Source organism: Manis javanica, chromosome 4 (assembly GCF_040802235.1).
Source record: "Manis javanica isolate MJ-LG chromosome 4, MJ_LKY, whole genome shotgun sequence".
Classification (NCBI taxonomy): Eukaryota; Metazoa; Chordata; class Mammalia; order Pholidota; family Manidae; genus Manis; species Manis javanica.
Genome location: NC_133159.1, coordinates 160812333 through 160822709, shown reverse-complemented (window position 1 = coordinate 160822709; position 10377 = coordinate 160812333). Strand labels below are relative to the sequence as shown.

General features: G+C 49.5%; 1 protein-coding gene across 1 annotated transcript; it reads right to left on the bottom strand.

Annotated features, from left to right (window-relative positions):
* EIF1 (eukaryotic translation initiation factor 1) lies at positions 1–2640 on the bottom strand. Its single transcript, XM_037019759.2, has 4 exons — positions 2455–2640; positions 1589–1752; positions 1345–1446; positions 1–874 (listed from the first exon to the last, which is right to left on the bottom strand). The coding sequence occupies exons 1-4, from the start codon at positions 2483–2485 to the stop codon at positions 830–832; spliced, it is 342 nt and encodes a 113-aa protein (XP_036875654.1). The 5' UTR covers positions 2486–2640; the 3' UTR covers positions 1–829.
* Between the last annotated feature and the right edge of the window lie 7737 nt (positions 2641–10377).

The window sequence follows — 10377 nt, the reverse complement described above, 5'->3', positions numbered from 1 at the left end:
TGTTTCTGAAAACAAGTTTTATTTAAATAAGGGTTTAAATACATTACATAACATTAAAACTGAAGGAAAAAAAATCAAAAACCAGTTTGTCACTTCACATGGCATTGGGCAGCTGTTGCTAGTAAGTTGCAAGCTCTACAGCTAGCTATTATGACTCATACATCAGTCTGAATTTGTTCCCTTGTCAGAAGTTTAACCGATAGAGGTTGGCCTCACATTCTGGTGCATGGACATCAATTAGCTAGGATATATGTCCGTTCAAAAAGACCTTGGTTGCAAAAGCCAGATGTCCTGGTACCTCGCCAGAGGGAAGAGGGAAGGTGGCAGCTCTCCCATTGCCCTGGTCAGGTTGGAGACACCAGGGCATCTCCCTCTGAAACCAAAGGCCCCCTCTATAGTGGTACAGCTTCCACTGCTGCCTTACCCCATCCTCTCCTCTGGGTTCACCGAGTGCTGTTCCGTTGGTTACATTCTCTTAGGGCAGGGAACTCTGTAGAGGGAAAGCCGAGGAGCTTCTGGCCAGACATAGCTGCCTGTCATCTTGGGGGCTCTGGACTTGGCTGAAACCTCACGTTATTGCTTTACTTCAAGCCAGACACTGCCAGGTGCCTACTGCTTGACCTCTGTTTAAATGAGGGACTTCAAGACTAAACAGCATGGCTCTTTTCAGTTTATTGCATGAAGAGTTACACTAGTCCAAATTAAAAGCAGACCCCAAATGGTTACATTATACAAGCTGTGAGGTTTTTAAACTTGTGACAAGGGACAGAAGGGAAATTCTACTCATTGCAAGGAAATCCTCACTTAAGCTTCAGTGAGCCAAAAGCATTTAAAACCCATGAACCTTCAGCTGGTCGTCCTTAGCCAGTCCAATCTGCAAAGAAAAAAGGGTGAAGTTTTAGAGAGGAGTAGAGTAAAGTCTCCATTCATGATGGCAACAATCCTACCTTCTAGCTTCTGCAATGGGCAAGAGAGACGTCCAAGAACCAAGGTGTACACCTCAACCCCCGTGAGCATCATGGTTTTCAACTCATGACACTCAGCTAAGACCCAACAAAATAACAGAATTTTAGCGCTTATGAACAGCCAACTAGACATGCTGTTTATTATCTGTGTGCACCCTTTTTTCTTTAAATGGGATCCATGATAACAGCAAACCTAAGGCAGACAAGTCCCTTCTGTTTTTAGAAATACATTCATCTGCATACTTTAAAACTCAACTGTTGTTTTGCTTAGTCTTACAAAACAAACTTCTATGTCCCCAGCAGAAACTGAATAGACTAGGCAGGATCTGAGATTAGCCAGGGGAGAGGCACAAATCAATTACAAGGTGACTGAACTCACCTCTACCAGGAACTGGCATATGTTCTTGCGCTGGTCACCCTGTAGCTGAATTACTTCTCCATATTCTGGGTGCTCAATTACAGTACCATTGCAGGCAAATTTCTGCAAGCACAAAAAAGCAAAACAAATCAGGCTAAGCAACAGCGCAGATACCCTAAAAATCCCCTTTGGAAAAGTAATATAACACAGCACACCCATGTAGGAAGGTAAACGTGATTTTCCTATAACCTCATTTAGGACCTACCTTCTTGAACGCCTTCACTAGTTTCTTTTTATCGTAATCATCAGCAATCCCTTGGACAGTAGTAAGGGTCTTCCTGCCGTTTCTCTGTTGAATTCTTATATGGATATAATCTTCAGTGCCAGCAGGAAGCAGATCATCACCCTTACTTGCATCAGCAAAGGGGTCTGGGAAGAAAGGTCAAGCTCGTTTAGAGCTCTTGTGGCTCAGATGTCACTACCACCCTCTTACTGGATCTTTTGCGCCTGCAGAAACTAGTGAAATCGCAAGTCAAATCAGGTATGTCCTTTGTTGGCTGTCCCCGAACAGGTCAGTCCAGTACGGCTGGCTTCTCCAAAATCGGAGAAAGCTTGGGCCTGTTGCCCCAGTCCGCCCAGGGAAGCCGATCACGTGTCGGGGAGGGAGGGCGGACGGGCAGGGCCCCACCCGGCTGATGCAACCGGCTGGAACGTGAGCTACAAGGCGGGGCCAAGCTTCCCGCCCCATTGGCTCACGGGTTTGTCACTTAGGGCTGGCGCCGCCTCTCCTTCCCGGCTCCGTGACAACGGCAGTGATGTAACGGACGTGACGGAGGGTGGCAGGAGAGGGCGGGTGTGGCCCAAGACTGCCTGGGAGCCATTAGTAAATGCGCCACCCGAGACGCCTGGCCCGCCCAAGAGATGACCTCCCGCCGGCTCCTTCCGGTCGCACTTTTGCCCCGACCCCAAGGTCCGGGCCTCGGCTCCGCCGACCAGACATCTTTCCTCTGCGCAAGTTTACAAAGGCCCGGAGCGCCTGGAAGCTCTCCCGGCCCCGTCTCCTGGGTGGGGAGCGCACTGTTGCCCCACCCTGGCCTTGCTTGCTCACCATGGGACCCTGCCGTGACTTACCGAAAGAGTGGAGGTTCTGGATAGCGGACATACGATACGATTCCTTTTCCTCGGTGGAAACGGCCTGCGGAAGGCGGCGGCGGGAGAAGGCGGGCAGGGGGGACGGAGCGTCGGGAAGCGAGGGGGCTCAAGGGGGAGGTTGCTGAGTCCTCGGCGGCGGCTCAGTGACTGGGGCGGAGGGGCGGTGCCTGTATTTACTTATATAGCCGCCCCTGTGACGCCAGCGCGCTGCCCTCACGTCCCAACCCCACCCAGGCGTCGTGTCTTCTGCGCCCAGGCGTCGCCGCTTCCAATAGGTCCGGGTACGCGGGATGCACGTTGGCGCTTGCGCAGAAACTCTGTGCTGCAGGAGGGCGTCCTCGGGACTCGGGAAGAGGTGGAAGGGGGAGGGAAAGCTTGGTCCGTCTAGGCGCCTGCGCAGTGCGGGAGGAAGGTGTCGGCTGTGCAGAATAGGGGCGGAGGTTTCGGAGGCGCATGCGCACTGTCCTCTGGCCCATTCCACCTTTTATATCCTGTTGCAACCCTACATGCTTAGGGGGTTCTTTCTGGCATAGGTTGGCACTTGCTTAGAAGGGATTTAGAGCTGAGCTTCCCAAACACGACAAATTACCACTATTTCAGGCCCACCCATTACTCACCTTCGTCTTTACAGATTTACTATGGCACTTTAATGAACATACAATAATATAACCAAGACCTTATCATTTAGGTTAATTTATCATTTGAGTGAATATAATCTAAAAATGGATTAATCTGCTTTAAATAAATGTATCACTTAGAAAACCTAAGTAAAGAATACAGTTTATTTGCATGAGTTTAGTGGAGAGTGACACTGGTTCTGGGGGCCAAGAAGAATTCAGGCACCAGAGGGTGTCCTGTGTGTCACACAAATTGCGTGGGGTAGAGCCTTCCCTGTGTGTGGTTGAAATATTTGCTTCGAAACAGTCAACTTTCTTGCTCTTTCAATTCATTAATTGAAATGTTCTTAGTTGCAGGGCAAATAGGTGGTTTTAGATTCCAAAGGCCTCCAGGGGCCGGGCAGGTGAGATAAAGGAGTGCTGACCACCAAGTGTGATGTGATGGGGTGTGTGTGGGGGGGATGGGGTGCGGGGGGGGCAGGATGAGCATTAGAGGCTGCAGCATCTAGTCACCTCCAGCTACTCTGCTAGATCTTTTTCAAAACAACCTGGAAATCCAGATGTTACATAAAATCTCTTGATTTTTAAATATTGTCAATAATTTGAATTTTTGGAAAATTTTGGAAAACTTCAAGCCAAACAAAACAATGTGTGTTGACCCCATAAACTGCTGGTTTATGCCCTTTGGCAGTCAGGGTCACTGGCCTTGGGGAGTCTAATGGGAAAGACAGTAAATAAGATATCATGATAGATGACCAGAAAGAAATAAACAGGGTAATCTGACAGGGACCTCAGGAGACCTCTGAGGAGGTGATATACCAGATGACATTTAGAGGGTGGGAAAGAGTCACTGGGGGGCAAGGTGAGAGCCTACCAGAAGGAAGACCCTGAGGGAAGAAGAACTATGTATACTTGATAATTTGTTTTGATTCCATATTTGCTAAGTGAACTTTTGATGAATAATTTGGCTTCTTGATATCAGAAAGGGGAAAGACATGGCTAGAAGTCAGTATCCAGTCTCACATCCATCCAGGTCTGAGAAGTTAAGGACCCAACATGCCTTGAACCTTTACACTCACAGACGACAAACGTGCTGTGCTTGAAAAGGGTCTGGGAGACGGAGTGAATGAGTCAGAGCTACCTTTCCTGTGCACACATATTTTGTTGTACCAAATTTAACAATAGCAATGTGGTCCAGCTTATCAATCTTTCCTTTTAGAAAAAGATCCTTCTGTGTCATGTTAAAATAAATCCTTTATCTGCCTCGAGTTTATAAAGGATATTCTGTAATTTTTTTTTTTATGTTCTAAAGCTTTGCTTTTTACATTTAGGTTTAAAGCCCACTGGAATTTATTTTTGTGCATGGTTTGAGACAGGGGTCTAATTTTTTCCTATATGGGTAGCCAGTTGTCCCAGCACCATTTAACTGAATAAGGAACCTTTCCCCCACTGATTGCTCATGCTTACTCTGTCATAATTCTGTTTCCTTTTATGTGTGGGTTCATATTGGATTCTCTGTTCTGTTCTACTGGTCTATTCATCCCAAAGCAGTGCTCTGCTACTTAGAGGAGCTTTTCACACAGTCTTGGTGTCCAGTAGGATCGGTCCTTCTTTTTTGTTCTTGAGAATTATCTTGACTCTTCTTGGTCCTACTTCCCCTTTTAGCCTCATGGCATGTTAGCACTCCCCATGTGCTATACCTTAGTGGTTCTGCGAAGCGTCTGAACTTTATTTCCGGGTGTTTGTACGTGCTCTCCCTTTGCTTGGTACATTATGCCCTTCTCATCTCTGTTTGGAGTCTTCTACTCATCCTGCAGGACTCAGCTGGGAGACTGTGTTTGGAGCCCTTCTCCCTGTCTCACTTCCTCTGTTTTGGCATGTATCACACTGTATTTCACTTGCCTGTCCCTTGGACTGGTGACATAATTTGCTGGGCCCAGTATAATGAAAATGTGAGGCTCTTTGTTCAAAAATTTAACAAAGAAATTAAGAACTTCACAACAATGACAGCAGAGCACTAAATAAAGCACAGAACCCTGTGTGACTGGCACAGGTTGCATGCCCATGAGTCTGGCTCTCCTACTTCCCTTATTTGTCAACTTGCTAGGCTGTGAGCTCAAAGAGCAAGGCACATGCCTGCTCCTCTACTGTGTGTGCGTGTGGTAGGTACCTGGTACACAGTGGTGCTTAATGCTTGTTAAATGAACATGTGGACATGCATTGTAAGTGCTCAAGTTACTGGGAATGGCTGATCCCGGGCTCCAGGCTGTAACCTCTCCCACTCTCTTAGAGAGTCCTGGGGCCAAAGATAGAGAAAAAAGCCTTTTCAGAGGTCTGACTCTGGGCTCCAAAGGTTGCTGCTGGCTCTGGCCTCCTGGCACAGGGCAGGGAAGGTGTTCCCCAATAAGCCACCTTCCCCAGCTTCTCTTGCAGGCACCTGGTGCCCAGTGCCAGACCTGACCTCAGTGCACTGCAAATAGTCATGGCCACAAACACACACAAACTTTGACCCAGGCAGGATGCAGTTCAGAGGACAAGTGGTCAGGAAAGTGGGAGACCCAGTTTTTATTACCACCAGCTTCCTGGGTGACCCTGTTCACCTCTCAGGGCTTCTGTTTTATCCCCATAAAATGAGGACTAGGTAATCTCGACGGCCTTTGCCAGGTCTAAAGTCCAAAGCTCTGTGCTCCCAGGTTGGGGGTATTTCCAAGGAGGGCCCACAAGAGTCCCTCATCCAGCAGGGAGTTGTCCCAGCCCTGAGACCTTGTGGAGTAATGATGGAACCAGGATGAATTTATCTAAAAGTGACATCTATGACCCCTGTTAATACTGGCTCATCCATTACCATGCTCCTAGTTTGAGGTCCTAGCCCAGGTGGCCAGGGGCAGGGTACAGAAGCGCCTGACCCTGAGTGTTACCTCCACCTCTTCCTCCTGGGTAACTGTTTTTGCGCCTCCATTTCCTCCTCTTACAAAGGGATAATGACAGGCTTTTAAGGAGATTTAAAGAGGAGAATATGTGTGACAGGATAAAAACGTAACATTGTGAACTCACTAGATAGATTGCACTAGAGTCCCAGAGGGGAAGGGAGAGAGAGCTTCCAACACATCAGGAAACAGGATCAAGCCTCTCAGAATGCAGGGGGCACCTCTCCATGGTGATTTCCTAGGGATGTGGCAAGGGTCACCTGGGACTCTTAGCTTCCATAAGATTCTCCAGCGCCTCCAATGTGGCACAGAAACAGCAGAATCACCCACCAGGAGGAGATCACATCCTCTGGGAAAATAGGTATCTCCACGGTAACCAGGGTGGATGGATGGTCTGGTCCAGAGGGTGTTCCTGCAGCTCTGGTGCTGCAGAAAACCCCATGACTTGGAGAGAATCCTGGGGAGTGCTGGAGCTCCTGTCCCATCCAAGACTGGGTTTCTGGGCAGCTGGTGGGGATGTTAACTGGCACAGGATTGAACTTGATTTAAAGAAAGCCAAAAAAATGGAATTATTTCTTGCATTCCTTATTTGGGAGCCACCAGTCATGTATGTAAATGATGGGCATGGCATCCCTCCCACCCTCCGCCTGTGAATGCAGCCTGCTATTTTTACCCCTTGGAAGAGGAGGCAGAACTGGGCTTGCTGGGGCTTTGACCAGGATTGCATGGGGTTATCGTGAGATCTTGTGTGTGAGGGGTCAGCTGGGGTTCTGCTGACAATACATCGCCTCTTCAACTCCCACCACCTGAGTGTGTACTGGAAAAGGACCCAAGGGAACCCTATGGGGTGCTGGAAATGATCTCCATCTTGATCCAGGTGGTAAAAATTCATTGAGCTGGACCCTGAAGGCCAGTGTGCTTTCACTGTATGTCAGTTACATGTTACTCCCCTCCATGCCCACCGGCAACCCAGCCAGGCTTTCTTTTTATTATCAAGTTTCTTGTCCTTGCCTGGGCCTCTCTCCTGCCAACCCAAGGTGGGAGCTGCTCACTTTCTCTTTGCCTCCTTGCTGGCAGAGCATCTGCCCTCTCCATCCTGCTTTCTGCTTTCTCCTTCCCCTCCTCTCCTTCCTCCTCCTCCAAAGAGTCCAGCAGGAGCCCCTGTAGATGGGGTGGACGAGGCTGCCTTGCTTAGGGAGTGGGATACAGTCCAGGGCTCTTGGTTCCCTTCTCCTGGGCAGGGCCAATTGGGTGGCTAAACTGCAGACTCAGTCGCCAAGAGTGGGGAGGATAAAGTGTGACCTGGGCTCGTGGAGGAATCGGAGAAGGGCCAGGCCTGGTACCTTCCCTAAGGAGCTCACGACCCAGCCAGGCTTCAGACACTGGAAGTGCCTGGCACAGGTGCACACTGGGCCCTACATTTGGACCAGGCACTGGAGGAGGACTCCCCTAGGCTGGGGGGCAGGATGGACACTCCAGACTGAGGGAAGGGCATTAGACATGTTGTATGGAAATCAGACCTGACCCCTCTCCTGGGAGAAGCCCGCAGGTGTGTTTGGCTAGGGCCATCTACCTTGGACTGAGACCACAGCTCCTCCAGCCTCCTTTAGTTTATGTCTTTTAAAAGCTAATGTAACTCTAGAAAGGGCCATCTCCAGGAGGGCTCCTGTGTTCACCTAGCACCAAGTCTGTAGCCAGGCTCCTCAAGATCGCCCACGGCCTTGAAGAACTCTCCTACCAGCTGGGAGAGGGTGGGGTGGTTTGCAAGTGAAGATACCAGGGAGGAAACCCAGAGAACCCCCACACCAGGTTGCCTGGTGACAGCTCTGCACCCCAGCCCCAGCACTCAGCTCTCCTCACTGTGCGGCTCCGGCCCCAAGCCTGTGTCACCTGGGGGTGCTGGGCCCATCTGGGCAGCCTTTACCCTCTCCTGCACTCCCCCACCCACCGGTTAATTCCTTCTTGCAATTAATTCCAACTTGCCAAGGGCCACAGCAGCCACAGGCCGCACATGGCTCATAAGCCCTGGAAACGGGGCTGGTCCAAATGCCAGTGTGCTGGAACTGTAAAGTAGGTATGGAATTCTGAAGACTAGGCATGAACAAAACTGTAAAATATCTCAATAGTTTTAATATCGATTGCTTATTGAAATAACTGTTTTGTATATATTGGGTTAAATAAAAATATTATTCAAATGAATTTCATCTGTTTCTTTTTACTTTTTAAACAGTGTGGACCTAGGGAATTTAAAATTACAGAGGTGGCATGCACTCTATTTGTATCGGGCAGCGCTGTTCTGGACGCTTTGAGACTGACCAGAGGGTCGCTCGGCGCAGCACGCGGCAGGTCCGCACTCCTGCACTTGGCTGTCTCTCTCAGCTTCCCCTCCTCGACGTTAGTCTTATTTCTTGGTCCCCTATTCCCTCCTCCAGCCTCTCTGGTTGGGAGCAATTTAACCTTGTCATGAGCCTGTGAGTTGCTGCTCTCTGCTCCCAGTTCGGAGGACAGCTTGGTGGCGGTCATGTGTCAGCGAGGTCAGCTAGGGGTGTGCAGGGCTCTTTTCCCTTCCTAAGGGGCTTGTCGAGTCTCCATTCACCCCAAACAGGTGTCTTTCTGGCAGGGGTGAGTGTTCTACCACCAAGAAGGTGACGCTCTTTCTGATCTTTCTACTGCCTGGCCCGGCTGACGTGTGTGCTAGCTAGAGACCAAATGCCACCGCGTGAGCATGCCCCAGGGTGGTGGGGGAGCAGACCTCATCCTTCTCCCTGGCAGGTTGGCCACTGCCCCCAGGGATAGGACGCTTCCTGAGAGGGATCGGGGACAGCAGTTCCAGCGTTTTATTGAGCACTCACTATAGCTGGGGGCTGTGCTGAGTGTTTCCCATTCAGATTCCATGGAATCCTGACAAAACAGGTGTGATTAGCCCTTGTGTAGGAAAGGTGCCTGGGCTGTGACCAGGACAGGGCCTGGGGTGGTGACAGCCCTCTTCCTGCTAGGCTGCGCGGCCACCTGAGAGGGGCCAGTTCCCAGGAACCTCCGAGAGCTTCTGCTCTTGCAAGGGGGTTAGTCATTTCCTCAATGGGGCCAGTGCCTGGGAATGTGTGCCCCAAATCCCGCCAGAGCTGAGGGGTGGTGTTACTGCATGTTTGAGGTGTGAGTCTGGCTGCCAGTGCTGTTGTGGACAGGCAGCTGTTGCAGCACACAGGCAAGGAATTAAAAAATCTTTTTGATCCTTAGTTCCTTTCTTTAAGCAAACAACGGCTGAGCCCTGACTTTGACCTGCACTGAGGGGTCAGGGAGATTGACAGAGTTCGGTTGTGGTTCAGAGTTGAGTGGGCATTGTGGGAGCACAGAGACGTGTGTGTGTGCATGTGCGTGTGTGGTCGCGCGTGTGTGGTTGTGTCTATGTGCGTGTGTGAGAGAGAATATAGGGCAGCAGGAGTGCACGTGCAAGCTACATGTGTGTGAGTGCCAGTGTGGGTGAATGTGCATATCTGGGTGAGTGTGAGCGTGTAAGGTGTGTATTCTTTTCTTCCTTCTCAGATGGTCCTGAGGATCTCCCTGTGTGGCAGCCTCACCCCGGGGGAGGATCACAGGACCTACAGGGAGGCCCTACTGGCATGATTGGGGTTTTGAGTCAAGGGACCATTAGAGATGCTGTCCTGCTACTTGTCTGCTCTGTGTCCTCAGACAACTTGCTCAATCTCTCTGAGCCTCAGTTTCCTTTCCTGTATGTATCAGGGGAAAACCTACTGGATTTAGTATCTTTTTCTACTTTGGTGCATGTTTTAAAATTTCTGTAATAAAAGAGTGACAAATTTGTATCTTGAACCTCTTTCCATGCTGGCAAACAGGATTATATTACAACATTTTTAATGTTATGCAATTTTCCTTCATCTGGACAGAGCATAAATAATATAACCAGTCCCCTTTTGCTAGGCATCTAAAATGTCTCCAAGCCTCTCTTCTCATCAACAGCAGTGGATGAATGTGCTTGTGGATAATTCAACATTCACATCTTTCATTATTTCGTAGAATAAATTCCTCGTAAGTGGATTTTCTGGGTCAACAGATAAGCATATTTGTAAGGTGTTTGCAAAATTGCCCTCCAGAGACAAATTGGTTCCACATTCCCTCCAGCGGCCCACAAGAGGGAGGTCCTTACCCCTCTCTCCCAGTGACTTCTCAAACTCTTCTCTCCCTGAGTTTCTGTGACCCTCTTTTGGCATCACAAATCCTGTTCATTGCATTTAAATGTCACATCAACCCAATGGGTCAGGCACTGTAATTATAACCATTTCACAGCTGGGGAGATGGAGGTTCAGAAAGGGTAAGTAGCCAGTCCAATGTAACACAGC

What these genes read in the sequence shown, in the direction of transcription:
- EIF1 (XM_037019759.2), bottom strand. Translation starts at nt 2,485, where the DNA reads ATGTCCGCTATCCAGAACCTCCACTCTTTCG. An exon ending in TAGTGAAGGCGTTCAAGAAG is followed by an intron (nt 1,447 to 1,588) that starts GTAGGTCCTAAA and finishes TTGTGCTTGCAG; the next exon opens with AAATTTGCCTGCAATGGTAC. An exon ending in TATGCCAGTTCCTGGTAGAG is followed by an intron (nt 875 to 1,344) that starts GTGAGTTCAGTC and finishes TTTTCTTTGCAG; the next exon opens with ATTGGACTGGCTAAGGACGA.